General features: G+C 37.0%; 4 protein-coding genes and 1 pseudogene across 7 annotated transcripts; 2 read left to right on the top strand and 3 right to left on the bottom strand.

Annotated features, from left to right (window-relative positions):
* Positions 1 to 96: 96 nt before the first annotated feature.
* LOC106410754 (exocyst complex component EXO70E2) lies at positions 97 to 3,085 on the bottom strand. Of its 2 annotated transcripts, XM_048762016.1 has the most exons (3): positions 2,785 to 3,084; positions 2,526 to 2,677; positions 97 to 2,175 (listed from the first exon to the last, which is right to left on the bottom strand). In XM_048762016.1, the coding sequence occupies exon 3, from the start codon at positions 1,910 to 1,912 to the stop codon at positions 254 to 256; it is 1,659 nt and encodes a 552-aa protein (XP_048617973.1). In that variant the 5' UTR covers positions 1,913 to 2,175; positions 2,526 to 2,677; positions 2,785 to 3,084; the 3' UTR covers positions 97 to 253. The 2 variants fall into 2 exon arrangements, with proteins under 2 accessions (XP_048617973.1, XP_013706803.2); XM_013851349.3 differs by having other exon boundaries at positions 97 to 2,677; positions 2,785 to 3,085.
* A 959-nt stretch (positions 3,086 to 4,044) lies between these two features.
* Positions 4,045 to 7,331, top strand: LOC106409231 (replication protein A 70 kDa DNA-binding subunit D-like). The gene is made up of 10 exons (XM_013849892.3): positions 4,045 to 4,501; positions 4,687 to 4,833; positions 4,924 to 5,139; positions 5,227 to 5,404; positions 5,477 to 5,747; positions 5,844 to 6,071; positions 6,161 to 6,384; positions 6,471 to 6,631; positions 6,721 to 6,841; positions 6,938 to 7,331. Exons 1-10 carry the CDS (start codon positions 4,371 to 4,373, stop codon positions 7,142 to 7,144), a joined length of 1,884 nt encoding a protein of 627 aa, XP_013705346.2. The 5' UTR covers positions 4,045 to 4,370; the 3' UTR covers positions 7,145 to 7,331.
* A 43-nt stretch (positions 7,332 to 7,374) lies between these two features.
* On the top strand, positions 7,375 to 10,180 carry LOC106410935 (DEAD-box ATP-dependent RNA helicase 10). The gene is made up of 13 exons (XM_013851569.3): positions 7,375 to 7,675; positions 7,800 to 7,959; positions 8,058 to 8,127; positions 8,217 to 8,279; positions 8,362 to 8,436; positions 8,534 to 8,653; positions 8,757 to 8,798; positions 8,898 to 8,972; positions 9,096 to 9,242; positions 9,331 to 9,468; positions 9,554 to 9,665; positions 9,750 to 9,838; positions 9,936 to 10,180. The coding sequence occupies exons 1-13, from the start codon at positions 7,540 to 7,542 to the stop codon at positions 10,071 to 10,073; spliced, it is 1,365 nt and encodes a 454-aa protein (XP_013707023.2). The 5' UTR covers positions 7,375 to 7,539; the 3' UTR covers positions 10,074 to 10,180.
* Positions 10,181 to 10,440: 260 nt separating this feature from the next.
* Positions 10,441 to 13,400, bottom strand: LOC106410936 (nuclear transport factor 2). 3 transcript variants are annotated; one of them, XM_013851570.3, is made up of 8 exons: positions 13,277 to 13,400; positions 12,365 to 12,544; positions 11,750 to 12,262; positions 11,506 to 11,671; positions 11,294 to 11,415; positions 11,143 to 11,208; positions 11,011 to 11,074; positions 10,441 to 10,910 (listed from the first exon to the last, which is right to left on the bottom strand). In XM_013851570.3, the coding sequence occupies exons 2-8, from the start codon at positions 12,542 to 12,544 to the stop codon at positions 10,666 to 10,668; spliced, it is 1,356 nt and encodes a 451-aa protein (XP_013707024.1). In that variant the 5' UTR covers positions 13,277 to 13,400; the 3' UTR covers positions 10,441 to 10,665. The 3 variants fall into 3 exon arrangements, with proteins under 3 accessions (XP_013707024.1, XP_013707025.1, XP_048617977.1); XM_013851571.3 differs by having other exon boundaries at positions 11,143 to 11,205; XM_048762020.1 differs by lacking the exon at positions 13,277 to 13,400 and adding an exon at positions 12,813 to 13,213.
* Positions 13,401 to 13,638: 238 nt separating this feature from the next.
* On the bottom strand, positions 13,639 to 19,369 carry LOC125589706 (annotated as a pseudogene).
* Positions 19,370 to 20,447: the final 1,078 nt, after the last annotated feature.

Raw genomic sequence — 20,447 nt, 5'->3', positions numbered from 1 at the left:
CCGTCGAAAACAAAGAGATCTGGAGTTGTATGTATAAAACACGTGTATCGCTCTGCCGTCATTTACTTTGCGTGACAGCCTAGTAGCTATAACGAATTAAAAACGATTACTTTTCAATTATTGCAAATCAAATTAGAGACAGAGTATATATATATTACACATCATGTTACACAAAATCACTGAATACGGAAAAATAAATAAATTACAAAAGATCGAGTCACAATAAAAGGCTCGAGTCATCATCATCAATTCATCATCTCCTACGAGAGCTGCGCAATGATCTTGGAGAAGGCAAACACTCAAAGAGATCAAGAAGCAAACTCTCAATGTCTTCACAAGTGTATCTCACGTGTTTCCCACCTATACCAGCTGCATTTCTTCCGAGAAACCCTCTGTAGGACTGAACAACTTTGACAGAGGTCGAGATGTGAAGATCATCCCTCAGCTCAGGATCAGGGACCGACCAGCGAGTCTGGTTCTTGTAAACATCATCGAACGCGAGACAGAAGAGCCTGCATCTGTCTCTCGAGGTGGAAACAGAGTCTTTGCTGTTGTCTTTAAGCAGAGAGAGGACAGAGCTCCACGTGGCTCTCTCGTAGTCCGTGACGTTGTGTTGGTAGCTCGCGATGTGTTTCCTGATCCACTCGTCTCCGAAGAAGTGTCTCAGCTCTGATGTTTTCACCTTCTGGACCATGTAATGACAGTTGTTCATCAAGAAGATGTACTTAAGCGGCTCCTCTGCGTAGAGCTGAGCTTTGCGTTCGAGGGTGGATTCTAGAGCTGTGACGATTGATCTGAGGTGTCTCGCCATGGGAGAGAACGTGGAAGGGAGGATGTCTTGTCCTGTCTTCTCCGGGATCGAGTCGTCGACTTGCATGTTCCCGAGGAGTGTGTTTAGTGCATCTTTGTACTCAGGTAGAAGCTTCAAGTAGTTCATTACATACCTGGTCAGGTGATGTATTCCGCCGCCAGAGAAGGCGCGTGTGGATTCATCAGAGGCTATTGCGTTTTTGAACGTCGAGAACGTCGCAACCGTACGATCAGCTAGCGTCTTCGCCAGCTCGTGGAAAGCCATTCTTAGAAACGACCCCGTTTCATCACCGAAGAGGTTATCAACGTCCAAGAGAAGCTCTGCCGAAACCTCGTACATGCCGAGGAAGCGCTCCAGCATCTCAGGCTGGCATGATCTGAGGGACACAGCTTCGCCAAAGGCGAGGAGAGATAGTACTGTATCTTTCGAGATCTCGACGAAGCAAGCGGCGGAGCTCGGCTCGAAGTCTACCAAGATCTTGTCGCAGAGCTGCTTTTCGCTGGCGAGGTAGACCAGAGTCACGATCTTTAACACCTTCGTCCATTTTCTCATCTCACCGTTCAAGTCCTCCCACTGCATTCCAAGAACGTCCACGCAGCTGAATCTCTCCATTTCGAGAGTGGTGGACATGTACTCATCGAGAGCGTCTCTTCTGACGGTGATGAAAGCTTCGCAGAATGCTTGACCATAGTCGCAAGCGAACATCGCCTTTGCAATAGCTTTGATGTGAGGAATGACGAGGGGATCGAGTAAAACGACATTGTTGGATCCCAATATCTGTTGGTCATCAGTAGCTTCAACAACAACATCATCTAGGGAGACAAAGGACTCATCGTAAACAATATCCTTTCCACGGGAACTGACGGACAAGTACTGAGGCTGTACATGCTGTTTGTACTGATTCAGGACATCGCAGAGCTCTTTCTCGAGCCTAAACATCGCGATGTCAAGAACAACCGCAGCTTGGTTGTAAACATCTTTCTCCTTCTTGTTGGTTCTGATGGGCAAAGCTTTGAAACTCGTAAGAACTCTTTGAACATCGTGGAGGGCTTGGAAGAACAGATCAGCTTTAGCTTTAGAGACACCAGCTTCCAATATCATCGACTGGTTTTGTTCCCAGCCAAGGATAACCTTCTTAGCCTCTTTGAATTTTTTCTTGATCTCAGAGAATCCTGTATCTTCAACAACAACTTTGGTATCAACGATCTCAAGTGTTGACAAATGAGACTCTAGGTCACTTAGAAGCTTTGTCAAGTTGGGATCGAGGTTGTTATCAGATGCCCTCAGCGCCTTGACGACATGGTGACATGCCTCCAAGACATGATTTTTCACTCCAGGAACAACGGGAAGCTTGGATTCAAGCCCTGCCATATCCAAAACCAAAGACTAGAGCCTAAAACTCAACTTCAAACTCTAGGAGCAAACTCTAAAAAGACAGAGAAGAAGACAGGAAACTCAAAAGTTGTTTCCAGGTGAAACCACAAAGGGGAATAAGACTAAGGTAGACTAATAGAAAATGTTTAAACCAATAATCCTTAAAGATGGTAGAACAGGAGAAGCTTTTCTAATAAACTAAAAGGGCTGTTGTTGTGTAATCACTAGGTAAGTTTAATCCTGGGAACCCGGAATGAAATAGACAGAGAGGAAGAGGAATCCCCACATGAACATGGTAACAACCATAAACTAGACAGTCTTAATAACCCTTTTGACATACTTATGGTAATAGATCAGTGAAGCCCTCTTCAAATCCAACATTTTTTTTACCAAACCTCCTCACAAGACCATTCTATCCCTCTCTCTCTCTGAAGAAACAGAGTCCCCTACAATCCCGGGAAGAAACAGTCAAAGTCAACACCTTTCTTGCTTCTGCAAAAAAAAAGGAGAGATTTTGAAGAAAGTCGGACACAAAAAAGTTGGAACCTTTACATGATCTCACAGAAACATTTTATCATACACTTGGTGATCAGACGTACCTTTAATCTAAAAAAAACAGAATCTTCAAAAAGAAAGGGTTTTGATTTCACTTTCTGTAACGATCAAAGAGGAAGAGAATGAAGCGAGATCAATATGCGGAAGAGGTAGCGAAAAGAAAAAGATGTTCGTGGAAGCAACTTCATTATAAGAAAAGGTTGAAAAATGGAATTAGTATAAGGAAGGAGCGAAAGGGAGCTCGTAATTTCGTAGTGATGGAGAAAGGTTTGAGGAAAAAATGAATATTATTTTTTTTGTCTTTGGTGACTTATTATGGCTTGGCCGCCCCATATCTAATTGAGATCGATTCGGCCATTGACTTCTCCTCCACACCACATGACCCAAACTCGACACAAATTTGGGGATAGGAATACAAGTACGAATCTTACGAAATAATCCTTTTTGCTCTCGCTATTTACAAATATCACCTATTGTTTCATTTGGTTACACTTGCCTCCATTGATTCCAATATTTTGGTTTCATAATCTCTTTTTAATTATACTTTGTAAATAATTTTTCATTAAGCACATTTGAGTTTGGATGTTGATATAATAAATATCGAGCCCAGACACAAATTACTACACCTAAGCTTTTATCATCAATTATTATTTTTATTAAATTTAGTTACGATTCCAGTTTTATGTTTGTTAACCAATATAATTGTGATGTCACTTGGATATATTGCTTGTGTGTTTGAAATATGATTCTTACAAATACTGTATTTATCATAAGAAGAATATAAATTGGTTTTCATTTCCCACATATTAACGAATAACGAGGTTGTTAGATCAATTGAATACTCTCTCCGTTTCATTTTAATTGGTACTTTAAGTTTATACACACAGATTAAAAAAACATATAATTTTTATATATTTTTAAAACAAAAACACAATTACTTATACACTTAACCATTTTTTCAATCAATAGAAAAATAAAGTAAAAAATTTTATTAATAAATTTTGCATTGAAACTCTAAAATAACACTTATTTTGAAACAAATTTTTGTTTCCAATAATGACAATTAAATCGAAACTGTGGAATATAAGGGTAGAATAAAGTAGAAAATCTTATTAGGACATTTTTGTAGGTTTTAGGAAAATAAGGGTAGAATAAAAATTGCTCATGTTTTGTGGGATTTAGTTATTGCGCGCTAAATTAATTAATAGTCTACTTGGTCAACTATACTAGAAGTTGACTGGCTGAAGGAAAATACTGTTACATGTATTGATCTGAACCGCTCGATGATACATATGCCCTACAGCTCATCGTAGGAAGATTTTTAAAGTCAAATCCTTTAATTTATTCGAAATTAAAATTACACACAGGTCTTAAACCATTTTGACCAAAAAAAATAAAAACAGGTGTCAAACCATCCGTTTCATTCCAAAGGTTACAACACTCGAAGAGGCGCCAAAAGCGGTTGACGTTTTAAGAAAAAGAAAATCAAAAAAGAATAATTCGCGGGCAGGGGGGTGATTAATCAAAAACTTAATAGCTCCCGCTCAACTCTCTCTCCCCCTTTACAAAAACCCTTAGCTCTTCTCTTCCTCTCTGAAAACAGAACTTTTCAATCGAGAGAGAGAGAAAAATGCAGACTTCAGTGACCCCAGATGCTATCTCCGCCGTGTTGTCAAACCCATCTTTCGATTCGTCGTCTTCAGATCGATCTGAGATCGTCGTTCAAGTCGTTGATCTCAAGCCTATCGGCAATCGATACACGTAAGCCTCGTATTGTGTATGATTCCATTCTATAGAGATCTGGGTTTTTGAAAAGAGCTTTCCTTTTTCACGCCATAGTTTAGGGTTTTTGGTAACCGATCTGAAACAGTAATAGGGTTTGTTCTGTTGGGTCTAGTGTTTGATTTGATTGGTTGCTTAGATGTTTATGATTTTTGGTTTTACAGATTCAGTGCTAATGATGGGAAGACGAGAGTCAAAGCAATGTTTACTGCTTCGCTAACACCTGAGATCATTTCTGGGAAGATCCAGAATCTGGGTCTGATCCGTCTCCTTGATTTCACTGTTAACGACATCTCAGGCAAATCAACCAAGTAAATATTCTTTTTTTTTACATCTCTGATCTTTGAAATCATAACAGATGCTAAGATATGGTTTTTTATGTGTGATTGAAAACCTTGCAGATACTTACTTGTGACAAAATGTGAGTCTGTTGCTTCCGCGCTTGATTCCGAGGTTGACTTGGAGGGTAAAAGCGAAGAGGAGGGTGGTGAGGCCAAGAGGCAGAAGCTAGATCACTCTCCCATGAGTGATGTTGTTTCCACTGGGATCACGTTGAAACCTAAGCAAGAGTTTGTTGCCAAATCAGCTTCTCAGATAATCACTGAACAGAGGGGAAAGTAAGCAAAATCTCTAATGTTTTCAATGTTCTCTTTTAAAATTTATATTGAGTGTGTGCTTAATCACTATGTTTTTTTTTGTTGCAGTGCTGCACCAGCTGCGAGAATGTCCATGACCAGAAGAGTTCACCCACTTTTGTCCTTGAATCCTTATCAAGGAAGCTGGACCATCAAAGTCCGAGTCACTAACAAGGGAGTCATGAGAAACTACAGAAACGCTAGGGGAGAAGGATGTGTCTTCAATGTTGAACTAACAGATGAAGAAGTAAGAAAGCTTGTTATTGACTTTTTATGTGAAGTGTGTTTACTCATTTTGCTGTTTTCTGTTGTATTTCAGGGAACACAGATTCAAGCCACGATGTTCAATGATGCTGCACGGAAGTTTTATGACAGGTTCCAGCTGGGAAAGGTGTATTATATATCAAGGGGATCACTTAAGCTTGCTAACAAGCAGTTCAAGACAGTTCAGAATGATTACGAGATGACACTGAATGAAAATTCAGAGGTGGAAGAAGCTAGTGACGAGGAAATGTTCGTTCCTGAGACTAAATTCAACTTTGTACCCATTGAAGAGTTGGGTATGTATGTGAATCAGAAGGAGCTTATTGGTAAGAGCCGTTTATTTCATTGTATATTTATTTTGCTAGTAGCTTAATATACACTGGTTTAGGATGATAACAACTTTAATATTATGCTGTTTGCAGATATTATTGGAGTTGTTCAAAGTGTTTCCCCTACCATGAGTATTAGAAGGAGAACTGACAATGAGATGATACCCAAGAGGGATATAACTTTGGCTGATGAGTCAAAAAAGACTGTTGTGGTGTCACTGTGGAACAACTTGGCAACCAGCATAGGTCAAGAACTGCTAGACATGGCTGATAAGTCTCCTGTGATTGCAATCAAGTCTCTCAAAGTTGGAGACTTTCAAGGTAATCTTGGTTTTGCTATGATTGAACAATTTGTTTAAATAACACTTGTCTCCAGACTTGTTTGCTGATCTCATCCAATCTAATCTCAGGTGTTTCATTGTCCACCATCAGCAGAAGCAATGTAGTGATTAATCCTGAATCACCAGAAGCCAAAAAGCTTAAATCTTGGTATGATTTTGAAGGCAAGGAAACATCCATGTCTTCCATTGGCTCAGGGATGAGCCCATCTGCCAAGAATGGATCTTGGTCTATGTATGCTGATCGAGTCCCTCTCTCTCAAATCACAAGCAACCCATCTCTAGGCGAGGACAAGGTACTAAAACATTAAATACCTGCCCTGTACCAATATTACTTTAACTAAAGAGTTACATACTTATTATGAATTTTGTTCTGTTGCAGCCTGTGTTTTTCAGCACTAGGGGTTACATAAGCTTCATCAAACCGGACCAGACAATGTGGTATCAAGGTTGTAAGACTTGTAACAAGAAAGTAACTGAAGCAATAGACTCTGGTTACTGGTGCGAAAGTTGCCAGAAAAAAGATGAAGAATGCAGATTAAGGTTTGAAACTCACATTCATACTTTGTTGTGGTACCACACTGTCTACCCTCTTCAGACAACTTAGTTCTGTTTACTTTGGGTGTTGTCAGGTACATAATGGTAGTGAAAGTCTCTGACTCGACAGGAGAAGCTTGGTTTTCCTCATTCAATGACGAAGCAGAGAAGATTATTGGATGTTCAGCTGATGAGCTCAACAAACTAAGATCAGAGGTAAGGAGACAACCTTTATAAAAGCTAGTATCAGTCAACTTAGAACCACATTGAGCATTTCGATCTCATGTTCAATGTTAAAACTTGTTTTCACAGGGAGGTGAAGTGAATGAATTTCAGACAAAGCTGAAAGAAGCAACATGGTCCTCTCATGCCTTCAGGATCAGTGTCACTCAGAACGAGTATAACGGTGAGAAGAGGCAGAGGATAACTGTTAAAGCGGTAGCTCCTGTTGATTTTGCTGCTGAGTCAAGATTACTGCTCCAAGACATCTCCAAGAAGAACACATCAGCTTCTCATTAGTTTTCAAGTTTCACATGTTATGACTCTATTTTGCCTAAAAGTTCCACAACTTTGCTTGTAATATACTATAAGCTTCTCTGCAGCTTTTGAGTAACATTATTGAACTGGATTCCTTGGTAATCTCTGTCTGCTTCACACTAGCAAGTGAGATATAGTGTTATGAATCTATTGGGCCTTTGGAAATATATTTATTGATAGGCCCAGTTAGGCTACTAAAACCAAAACCCTTCGTCGCCAACACATTCGCCTCTGCTTTTTCTCTAGAACTCGCGCCGATTTGCTTAACGCTGCTGGATTGGTCTAAAGCTCTAAACTTTGTACTGCACTTCGTCCCCGGAAGTCCTACACACGCGAGCACTCTTATTCACGCGCGAATTTGGTGGTGGGTATTGAGAATGGAGGAAGAGAACGAAGTGGTGAAGACGTTTGAAGAGCTTGGTGTGCGTGAGGAGCTTGTGAAAGCTTGCGAGAGGCTGGGATGGAAGAACCCTACTAAGATTCAAACTGAAGCTCTTCCTTATGCTCTTGAAGGTAAAGTTTTTGTATTTATTTTGAGGTTTGTTTACGGTCTTTGCGAGAGACTAGAAAGTTTGAAACTTTGTGAGTATTAGGGTCAATCATTGAGTCTAATGTGAATGATGATGTCTCGTTTCAGGGAAAGATGTAATTGGACTTGCGCAGACCGGCTCTGGTAAAACCGGAGCCTTTGCGTTGCCGATATTGCAAGCACTTCTTCAGTTTGTTAATGATGCTGAGCCTAAGAAAGGACGTAGACCTGATCCTGCCTTCTTCGCCTGTGTTTTGTCTCCAACTAGGTTTGATTCACTTTCCTTAGTTTCTTCTAGTGTGGGGAGATTATTCTTATTCTTGTTGGATTTAATTTGTTCTTCTTTTTTTTTTGTCTTCTGTCCAGAGAGCTAGCAATCCAGATTGCTGAGCAGTTTGAAGCTCTAGGATCTGATATAAGTCTTAGATGTGCTGTGGTAAGCTGATGGTTTTACTTACTATGGTTGAAATCTTTGTTCTACAAATGGGGTTTCAAACTGAATATGTTTCTTGATTTTTTTTCCAGCTTGTTGGAGGTATTGACAGGATGCAGCAAACTATTGCTCTTGGAAAACGGCCTCATGTTATTGTATGGTTTATTTTCTGAAATTGTTTTCTATATTTGTTTGAGTGTCTGCAGTCACTTAACGGGAGTGAATCTTGTTTTATAGGTTGCAACACCTGGTCGTCTATGGGATCACATGTCTGACACTAAAGGCTTTTCTCTCAAGACGTTGAAATATCTGGTAAATTTTTAAGCTTTTCTTTTTCGTTTTGGTATAATATAGGCTGTTCTTTGTTCGCATCTGTTTTAAAAATCTACTTTCACATTTTTTTTATCAGGTTCTTGATGAAGCAGATAGACTGCTGAATGAAGATTTTGAGAAATCTCTTAATCAGATTTTGGAAGAGATCCCTCGTGACCGTAAAACGTATCTCTTTTCAGCAACTATGACTAAAAAGGTAGAGACCTTGCTTGACAGTGTGTGATTTATCGATCTAAACGTATCTCTTTTGGTGGTGTGGAAGTCTCATAAAGTGACTGAATCTGTTTTTGGCCTTGTAGGTTCGGAAACTTCAAAGAGCATGCTTAAGGAATCCTGTGAAGGTATGGGAATCACTAAATTAACTTCAATTATTTTTCTTATTGCAGCAATCATAGTTCCCTAGGTATAACATTATTTTAATGTTTGTTGTTTGCCTCCAGATTGAGGCTGCCTCCAAATACTCCACAGTTGATACTCTAAAACAGCAGTATCGGTTTGTTCCTGCTAAATACAAGGTACCTTATTTTCACTACAACAGCCTGATAGATATATATATATATAGATAACAGCAAACACATTGGAGACTTTTAACTTCTTTGAATATATAATGAACTTGTAATTATTATTTTTTTAATCAGGACTGCTACCTTGTGTACATTCTGACCGAAATGCCTGACTCAACATCGATGATATTCACCCGAACTTGTGACGGTACTCGTTTTATGGCTTTGATGCTTCGGAGCCTTGGTTTTAGAGCCATTCCTATCAGTGGTCAGATGACTCAGGTTAATGACCTGCTCCAATCTCTAATGGTTTCATGACTGTTGCAATTCTCTTTAAATTTTTCTCAATTCTTTTCCAAATATCCACCAGTCAAAGAGATTAGGAGCGTTGAATAAGTTCAAAGCAGGGGAATGTAACATCTTGGTTTGCACTGATGTGGCTAGCAGAGGGCTCGATATCCCATCTGTTGATATGGTTATTAATTACGACATTCCCACAAATTCAAAGGTTAGTCTCATTCTTTTCTTGTTTCTTATAGCTCAGTGATCTTGAGAAGTAACAAACATTCACATTCCATGTTTTTGTCATATAGGATTACATCCATAGAGTTGGAAGAACAGCTCGTGCTGGACGTTCTGGTGTTGGGATATCACTTGTAAACCAGTATGAACTCGAATGGTACTTGCAAATTGAAAAACTCATAGGTAAGTAAAATAATTCTACAAGTTGCAATTTAATTTTCTTTCTCTCATTGGATAAAAGAGATTTGACAATGTTTCTACGTTCAGGCAAGAAGCTGCCTGAGTATCCAGCTGAGGAGGACGAAGTCTTGTCATTGTTGGAGAGAGTCTCAGAAGCCAAAAAGTTATCCGCAATGGTATTTTTTACTTTGCATTGATACTGTTTAAAAGGTTAAATCTCGTTTGCTTTCTAATCTTAGAATATGGGTGTTCTTTTGGCAATCTCTGTTGCAGAATATGAAAGAATCAGGAGGTAGGAAGAAGAGAAGAGGAGAAGATGATGAAGAGAGTGAGAGGTTCTTGGATGGTAACAAAGGTGGTAACAAAGGAGGTAACAGGGACAAGAAATCTTCCAAGAAGTTCAAACGATAAACTGCTCTCTCTTTGTATTGTTTTCTAATAATAAACATTTTGAACTTTTTTGTATCCGAGATATTTGCCATGTTAACTTAAAGAACTTGAAAGCTCTGGTCTCTCTATTCCTTGTGGCTAAGCTACATTTGGTTTTGTTCTTAATTTGGTTAATTACCTAATGAAATTAACAAATCAGAACATGTTCGCAACAAGAACACAACTTGCATCGTACTTCCCTGTGTTCTTGCTTAAGCTAAACATCTAAGAACATGTTTGCATCAAGAACACAACTTGCATTATTTTATCTACTCTACTTCCTTTGTTCTTGCTTAAGTTAAACAGCTAAGACCATGTTTGCAACAAGAACACAACTTGCCACAACAAAAGGAAAAAGAACACAACTTTATAATGGACTTTTATGAAATTGAATGTTTATGAAGAAAGGTTCTAAAGAAGACTTAAAAGAAAGGATGAAAAACCGACCAAGAAAACAAATACTACTATCAAACTCAACTCTCAAGTAACGGCAAGCAAAAAGAATAGAAAAGGTGCAAAACAAAAATAAAAAAAAACTATCCTCTTATGGAGGAGGATGCCGTTACATGCAAAGTTAAGATGAAGCACCACCGCGAGGCCCACCATGTCCTCCTCTTCCACTCCCTCCGTTTTGAGGAACCCTTTGGTAACCTTCTCCATTGTTCCGAGGGTTTGAACTCCTTGGTCTACCGGAATATTCACCTCTTCCATAGCCTCCTCTTCCTCCTCCTCCACCACGTCCTCCTTTGAAACTCTCGTTTCTGAAGCCTCCTCTTCCCCCAAAGTACCTACCCCTTCCACCTCCATTGTTACCTCCTCCTACAAAAGATTAAACCCAACTTTCATATTACACACAAACTCTTCACCAAAACCATCTTTTTCTTGAGGATCATCAGGTCTCTCATTTTTTCTTTGTTACCTCGACTGTTTGTTTTCTTCTCCTCTAAAACAGCTTGACGATCACCAATTGTAACCGGTGAGGCCTACCAACCAAAAGAGTCAAGACTTTTAACTCCAACAAGGCTATAAGAACGGCTATGGTTTTATTTACCTCGAGAGCACTTTGCTTCCCGCTAGCCGTTTCAAACTCCACAAAACCAAAACAGAAACCTTGCTGCTGAAGAGTCACACAAACAACGTGTAAGGAAAGAGTGTTTTGGTCCCTTTTTTTTTGAAGAGATTTGTATAACTATATATCAAACCTTATTGCTTCTGACTTGAATCCCTTCATGCTTGATAGCACCAAAGCTCTTGAACACCTCTTCAAGCTGTGTTGGTGTAGTGTCGAAAGTTAAGTTTCGAACATAAATCGAATGTCCATCATCTGACAACAAACAAACAAAATCAAATCAAATATCCAAAGGGTCTCTTCAATATTCAAGCAGAAAAATGAAAAAGTTTTTTTTTAACCGACCTTCAACATCAACATTGCTACTGTTTGGAACATTCTCTGGTGCTGCTGCTGCAGGCTCAGCAGGAGGAGCAGCTGGCTTCGGTTTGGTAACGACAGGAGCTGCTGCTCTTGGCTTGCTCCGAGCAACTTGTGTTGTTGGTGCTGGACCGCTTTTCATCAGTTTGAGCTGTTGAAAAACACACAAAGAAGACTTGTAACGTATTACTATAAAACAAAAATGATTAATGAAGCAGATAAGACTCACGATTGAAGCATATGAATGCTTAGGAGCATCTCCCTGAGGCAGTGATGGAACCTCACTGTGACTTATTTGCGCTGGAGGTTCGATAGGCTCAGCGTCAACAACAACTCCTTCATCTTTATCAGAAGGATCGTACACCTCCGCCACACTGTCAAGATCTTCCTCCTCCTCAATAGTAGCAACTGGCTCTGGCTCCACCTCGGCCTCGCGACTGACAACAACACGTTCTGGTTCCACAGGAGTGTGAACATCTCTGGTGGTTGTTCCATTGATGGCTTGCGTTGTCACCTTATTTTCCTCGAGGAAGCGAAACACGTCGTTCAAGACAAAGTAGCCCTTGTCCTGTGGAGCCAAGAAGAAAGTTTGGCTGAACTTCTTCCTCACGTTATCGTTCCCGGTTAAACGTCCCGTCACCAGGACGATGACGCCTCTCTCATGAGACTCCTGAGCATCCGCAGTTTCTATCTCGGCAGTGTACTCTTCGTATTTCAATGACAGGATCTTATCGTTGATCGCCTGAACAAAAAAAAAAAAAAAAATATCAAAAGTAAAATCAAGTTTAATCTAACAACATATAAAAGTTGAGTTAATAAATAAAGTAAAGAGCATAAATCTCACTAGCATAGTTGTGACAGTAGTCACAGCACCGGTCGCATCAGGTCTGGTTAACAAGCTGGAATCCTGATAAAACCGGTGAACTAAACCGGGAGACTGGTGGAGAATGTGATAGTATTGCTCCACAAAGGCGCGGCCAACAACCTCAGCGCCAGGGGAAGGGCTAGCTTCCTGCTGTGCCATCTATATACATATAATACAGTGAGAGTATATTATTAAACAAAATTTTATGCTCTTTATAACGGTTTAAAAAAAAAAAAAATTTGAAGGTTTATTATATCCAAATATTAAATGATAAAAAGAACTCCATAAACTAAATCCACTGAAAAGGCCAAAAAGGACTTACTACAAAAAATCAACTCAAGTTGTGAAACACTGAAACTCATGTTCCACGTACAAAAACACGAGTTGAATTGAACATTTAACAATGATGTATTCATTTGATTCTAACCTCAGAGCCATTGTTGAGATTTGATTCAGGGAGAAGAACAAAACCTTTCTCTGATTTGGTAATTAGATTTGTAAATTTAATTTACTTTTGATCAAATAACATTAAGAATGATCTGATTTATTAGAACTCAGGTGAAAAGTCAACGATCTAATAGAGTCTTGAGATTTCACTGTTCTAGATGTAACACTTAGCTCACACAAACACAAAACCCTACAATGAATTAAGGGATCAGAACACTTCTACAAGAACAGCATTAATTCAGAAACCGAGAAACAAACAATAATAATTGAGCTAATGATGTTTTGTAATAAATGAATCGAGAAGAAAAGTAAATGAACGAATTGGTCAGATCAAATCTCGGTAAATAAGTTTTTATTTATAACTTCGACCAAATCGAGAAAGATAGAAAAAAAAAAAAAAGGAAAGGAGATCGAAAGAGGAAATGAAGTGTGGTTTGTACTTACAGTGATCTAAAGGAGGGAGAGGACAAAGAGAGATCTGCTGCAGAAGCTGGGAAACAGAGCAAGGACGAGCGAGACAGCGACAGACGGAGAAAATAGAGTGTGTGAGATGGAACCAAACTAGTTTAGTTACCAAGTTTCAGTTCAGTTTAGTTTAGTTTAGTTCGGCCCACGAATACTCAAAGTTGGGCCTCTCTTATATCTCCCATCTGGCTGTTAGGTTCGGCCCACTAAGACTTAAGGTTGGGTTTCTCTTAAATCTCACAAAGACTCACAGTTGGGCCTTTCTTAAATCTTCTATCTTTTTACTTGATCTCTACAACTTCGAGTTCGAGATTTACAATAGGTTTCCATGACACATCAATCTGGTCTGATTTTTGTGATGATTATTCGACGATTACTTGTTGGTGTAAAATATTCTGTGAACCTGAAGCTGGACTGTGATCTGTGAACAATCATAACGCCATTATTATTCTTTTGATATCTCTAGTACAGTCAAGAGAGCAAGACAACTAGCATTTTGCTATATATAATATAAATCGAGTTTTCCATGAATATACAATATTAATATATGTGTGGCTTAGTTTGTGGGTTCTTTAGGTCACATTTTGTAGCAGCATATTATCTTTATATATTTGGTCTTTTATTGGATCAGTTTTTGAGATGCCAATAACGTAGTTTAGAGGATATATATGATGAACTCGTGCACAAAAAAAAAAATGTGGATATGAACTACTTCATATTCAGTACAGTGTTTAATATTCTTTGGACTAATGCTGTAGCATAAAAGAAAGCTTGCGTCTAAAATTTATCCAATGGGATGCTGAATTATCTTCTCATGTCAATCATCTTTCTTTTGTTTCATCCATAAAGCGAAAGATCATATTGTCACTTTAGTTTATCTGAGTCTTTTCATATAGATATTAAGAGATAACTTGATGAATCAATTATTAATTTGATTAGCTTGTAACTGAAACGGATATATAACTGACTCTGACTTGTGAATGTTTTACTCATTTAACATCTCTGAGAGTTCAATACTTGTAAGATCAAAGGTGCTACTGGAAAAAATGGAGGAGCAAGTAAATGCCTGGGATTTATATGTATTCACATGTTATGTATAAATTTTCTGATCTTAAAAGCCAGTGATCTCAGCCATTCCATTGCATTGGCATAATGCATTGAGTACTGTTGAAGTCATGGGATTGCTTTATTTTCAAAGTCAAAGCTGAGAAAACATTATCTGCAATAATTTTTTTTACTCAATGTGTGTCCCCTTTGCTTATTGCTCTCTCCTGACAGTTAAAGGCACTTCATTAAAAAAAAGGCACTTCATTAAAAAAAAGGCACTTCACTATTCCATACAGTAACTTTTCTCTTCCTTTGGCAGGTTCATACCTTCCCCCCCTTTGTCTCCTCCAAATCCAACTCGAGGCTATTTCACTTCCTGACAAAGATAGGAATCCAAATGAATCTTACAAACTAAAATTCAACAAACAGAATCAAGTAAATTAATTTGTCTACCTTATGGGTACGTCTTTTCCCATATCCATATATAAAAGCCAATCCTTGTCTTGCCATATAAAAACCTTATATGATATATGTTTTTTTATCTTATATGAAACTCGAAATATGATGAATAGTTTTGATGTGTAACAGTAAAACACCGAGAGAAACGGGTAGTTTCATCAGTGTTTTAAAGTGCAGCCAACTCCTGCATCAATAATACAAAAAGCAAGAGCAGTAATGTATTATGTCAGTGTGTATATACATGCATGATATATATATATATATATATATGGGTTTGAGTACACTAGTAATGCATGTAGTAAAATTTACCCGATTTACTTTTTTGGTGGTTTTTACTCCTTTTGGTGTTGTCTCTCACAAGGACATGTCATTTTCTGTCTCAGCATGATCCTTCCACATTTACTGACGTCCAGACCCGAAAACGACGGCTCAGAACCAAAAGACAAAAGGAAGAAGAAGAAGTTACTTAGGCCATCGTGTACTGTAGTAGATAATGAACGACACCGTCTTTAGCTCTTTGTGTTATGTTTTCACTTTTTTGTTTTTCAATTCTCTTGTCTTGTAGGCGAAATAAATAAAAGAGTTGTGGATGTTATGATTCGTTGATATCACATATTGAAAACTTGGATATTTTTCTTAAATCATTTGATTCTGGTATCTAGTCCGAGTTGTGATGGCGATGGCTTAAGACCAACTTGTCTAAATTTTTTATTCGTTTACATATGTGGAAAATTACAGAATTTGAAACTGTCTATAGCTAAGGTATGTTAACTACATTAAAGGTTGATTAAATGTTAAAGGTTGATTAAATGTTAGCCAAATTAATCATGGAAGATATTCAAGTAAATAATTCTGCATGGGTTAGCCAAAATGTCAGTTGCATCCGTATAGTTAACTATGCTACTTCGTTAAATAATATGTTAGATCAATTAGTTGTATATGGTGAGCGGGATGTCTTTGATATTATCTAGCATCTAGTTTTTATGATGCATATAGAACTGTTTATCATGTTTTTAATTGTTTCAAAAAATAAACTTTCTCATGGTAAATAACAAGACCCTCAAGATAATTCCGTAAACGAGGTTAAAGACGTATCATTGGGTATAGTATTCTTGGCATATCAATGTAATACTTAGCATCAACTACGCATGTTACAAAAGGGGTTTTCAACCCTTGGGTCCCACAGAAAACACAAAAACCGGTAACAAAAGGCTTGTGATAAGGACAGTGGCGGATCCAAAACTAGTATTAATCGGGAGCACCAAATTCTTTAACAACTAACTCATTTAAATAAAAAAAAATTCATAACCAAAAAAATACCTTACAAATTTATCCTACGAGATTCCATAGTTTGGAATCTTTTCACTACTACTTCATTTGTTACTTTCTCAAACAATTCTTTTTCAACAAAACAAATAACACAATCATTTAAAAACTGATCACTTATCCGGTTCCGCAAGCTAGTCTTCACAATCTTCATCGCTGAAAAACATCTTTCAACTGTAGCAGTGGCAACAGGTAAAGTCAAAACTAGTTTCAAAAGCCGATAAACCTGAGGATGTGAAAGATGTTTCTTTGTCTTCACCATCATGTATGCAAGATCTCCAAGATCCTTCAAATTAGAAAATCTTTCATCTTCCCGAATATTGTCAATATAAAGACCTAGTTGATGTTCAAGAGTTATCCGCTCGATATGACCAAAATCCTCAGGATAGAACTCAGACAATCTCATAACTTTTAACTGATCAAACTCCTGAAATGAATTAGTGGGGCTCAAGGAAGCAATGCAGCCAAGTAATTCTGTGTTTACCTCATCAAAACGGTCATTAAACTCTTGAATCTGCATATCCAATACACTGTAAAAACACTCCACCTTGTAATGATGCAAATTGGTTATATTGCTTCTTTTCCTTGAATTCTTTGAATCAAATTCATCATCCGTAACCAGGAACTCAATCTTGTAGTTCTCACAAAAGGTAAAAACTTTTTTGATCAGAGATTCCCATCCATCATCTCTGATCTTGTACAATTGTTGCTTGGTGGACTTCACAAGTGACATAGCATTCAGAATGTCTTGATCTTTCCTTTGAAGAGCCTTTGACAAGTTATTTGTGATCCCAAGAAGAAGCAACATCAATTGTAAATAGAACACAAAATCAAAGGTGTGGAAGTATTTGAGAAGACCATTAGCTTGGCGTCTTTTGATACCATCACTTCCATCGATTTCAACATACTCAAGCACTTTGATGATAGAAGCAAACAAATCAACCAACCGCAGCAATGTTTTATAATGAGAACCCCAACGAGTTTTACCGGGTCTTTGAAATGAAATCTCTTGGTTTAATCCCTTTCCAGTCTTAATTTCCCCTTTCTTAGTTTTTTCCTCAACTTTTTTTCCGGTGGTCTTCTCGAACCATATCTTTCCTCTTATAAGAAGCTCCAACCACATTTAACAAGACAGCAATCTTATCAAAAAAAATCTCCAACTTCAAAATGCTTCTGAGCAACTGCAACGACAACTAACTGAAGCTGATGAGCAAAACAATGGACATAATATGCAGAACTGCATTCTCTCAGAATTAGAGCTCTCAACCCATTGAATTCACCCTTCATATTACTCGCTCCATCATAACCTTGTCCTCTTAACTTCTTCATACTCAATCCATGTTTAGCAAACAAGAAATCAACAACACTCTTCAGAGATAAAGAAGATGTTTCTTTCACATGAGTCAGACCAAGAAACCTTTCTTTAACTATCCCGTGTGTATCAACAAAGCGAAAAACTATCGTCATTTGCTCTTTATCAGAAACATCTGCAGATTCATCCACCAACAAGCAAAATACACCATGACCAACTTCTTTAATAATAGATTCAATAACTTCTTCCGCAAAGCAATGAACTATATCTGTCTGAATTTTGTGGGACACCATCTGGTTGTTTTTGGGAGCATTCTCTAACACAACTTTACTTACAAGCTCATTTTGCTGTGCAGTATATTTCAGAAGCTCCAAAAAGTTTCCCTTATTAACTGAATCCAATGATTCATCATGACCTCGAAACGGGAGTCCTTGTCTTAACAAATACCTACAAGCATCAATTGAAGCATTCAATCTGATCTTGTATTCGTTTTTAGCCGCATCATTCTGCTTATAAAAAGCATAAACAATTGATTGTCCTGGTTTCATCAGATAATCAGCCCTTTTCAATGCACTATTGTGAAAACTATTCACTGCTCCTACATGATCACGTAATCTCTCTGTCTTGTTCCAGTCATCAAAGCCTTTGGTCACAAATGCATCACTTCCACATTTGTTTTCAGTGTAATCTCTAAACAAGTAGCAGAACAAACAAAACGCTTTATCCTTTTTCACACTATATTCTAACCAATCGCCATAGAGATCAAACCAAGAGGGATTGAATCGTCTCAGTTTACCTTGAAACAATGTTTTAGGAAATTCATGACCACGTGGTTGACAAGGACCTCTCATAAGATATTTGCGTCTTACCTCGTCTCTTTGATTCGGAAGATACTCAGTTATCCTTTTTCTATCTCCAGGATCAGTAGGTAAATTCTCCAAATCATCTTTAGAGTCTTTTTTTTAAGAAGGCAAATCATCTTCAGAGTTCTCAGAAGTAGATGCAAATTTTCTTTTAGGCTTGAAATATTTTTCCATCAAAGTTGTCTCTGAAAAAAAAGTTATCACAATAGTCAATACTAAAGTTTATAAGTTCTCACGATTTCTTAAATCACATAAATCATTCAAATTTTTATGTAGTTTTACCTTTTAGCTTCTCTGTAAAAATTGCTAGACGTAATCTATGTATGCGGCGTTTAGTTTTTTTTTGGTTTAAGAAAAAAATCAATTAGTAAAACCTAAAAGAAAGAAGACGTGGGTGTTAATTAGGAAAATTTCAGCTTCCATTATTAATTTCTTTTAGTTTTTGATTGGGCTTTTAAAACTAAACGTGTTTGTACTTTTATATGGGCTACAATATATTTGTTATACATAATTATATATAGGATATGCTTACAAGAGTTGTGTCTCGACTTTGATCCTTTGACTAGAAGCTATATATAATTTTTTTTTTCAAAAGTAGTAGGGGGCACGTGCCCCCGTAGTCAACCGTGTACGACCGCCCCTGGATAAGGATCGTTTGTTGTTGGTTTTTTGCACTGTTCGCGGGCCCCACCGACACATGGTGGCCCGCGATTGATGCACTTTATATATATATATATTTTTTTTTAATTAGAAAAAAAATAATAATAAGAAACCACAATGTGGTTTCAGGGATAATGCTGCTCTTATAGATCGTTGTTTCTGAACTCCTTTTAAATAAATTTAGAGCATGTTATTTGCTTAAAAGTTGTGCTCAACGCTTAATCATTTATGACGGAATATTTGTAATTTTCTTATATTGTCACTTGAAGTTGTTTATAGTAAATAAAAACAAGCCGAGGTTATTTACGAAAAAGATAGGAAAATTGCCGCAAATATCACATTATAGTACCATTTTTACCCTCACTTTTGATGTAGGGTAAAAGACACTTATATCCTTAGGGTTAACTAATAATAATATAGACTTAGCGTTTAGAGTTGAGGGGTGGGGTATGGTTTTTGGAATGTGAAATTTAGTATTCTAATAAATATATAAATAAATACTATAAAAAATATAAAACAAATTAAAAAATAGTTTCAAACATAATTTTCGATTGTCAAAAATAATTTTTTAAAAAAAAAATTTGAAAAAAAATTTATAAAAAAAGTTCGAATTTGAAAAAGTATAATTCGAAAACATAAAAAAAATTATTTTTTATTTATTTTTATTTTTATTTATTTTTATTTTATTTATTTAAATAATGATTATTATATATATAGAGAACAAATATATAAGAGTCTTTTGTCACTTAATGAAGAAAGTATTTTTGAAAATGTCCTTTTAGTAGTGGTAAAGTTGAAAAGTGATATCATGAAAATGGTAAACATAAAATTTTGCCCAAAAAGATACACTAAAATACTTTTTTTTGTTTGCTTAACAGTTCCATCATTTTTCTTTTCTTTTTAAAATGAATTTTAGTTCGATCATGTTCATCCTGCTAACTTACTGATATTATATCTTAGATCACAATACCGTATAAATCGATCGGCAGTTAAAAAGCTACGAGGGTTTGCAAATATAGCTTTCTTAATTTTAATTAGTCTCCTGACTATATAAATATAATAGAAGGACGAGAGAGAAAATGAAGCTGCTGCTTTTATTGACCTAAAATGTCTCGAAGATTTAAGATAACACTAGATTTTGATCCGCGCTTTAAAAACGCGGGTTTGTTTTCGAAACAAAGTAAATTTATTTGATATAAATTTGTATTTTTATTTTTCTATTTTGCATTTAAATGCTACAACAAAACTAATATATTTCTACAATATATATATATATATATATATATATGTTCAGATGAAAATAATTTCGACTATGGAATATGTAATCAGGTTTTAGAATAATATGCAAATATAGGCGACAAAGATTTAAAATATGTAATCAGATTTGAATAAAATAAGGGTATTTTTTTACATTTATATAGCATTTTGAGTTATCATAGTAATTAGTTAATAATATCCGTACCTAAAATCTGACCCGTAATCA

The sequence above is a fragment of the Brassica napus genome, chromosome C7, assembly GCF_020379485.1.
Source record: "Brassica napus cultivar Da-Ae chromosome C7, Da-Ae, whole genome shotgun sequence".
NCBI classification, from domain to species: domain Eukaryota; kingdom Viridiplantae; phylum Streptophyta; class Magnoliopsida; order Brassicales; family Brassicaceae; genus Brassica; species Brassica napus.
Note: the sequence above shows the minus strand (reverse complement) of the source record. Positions and strands in the feature narration are given on the sequence as shown.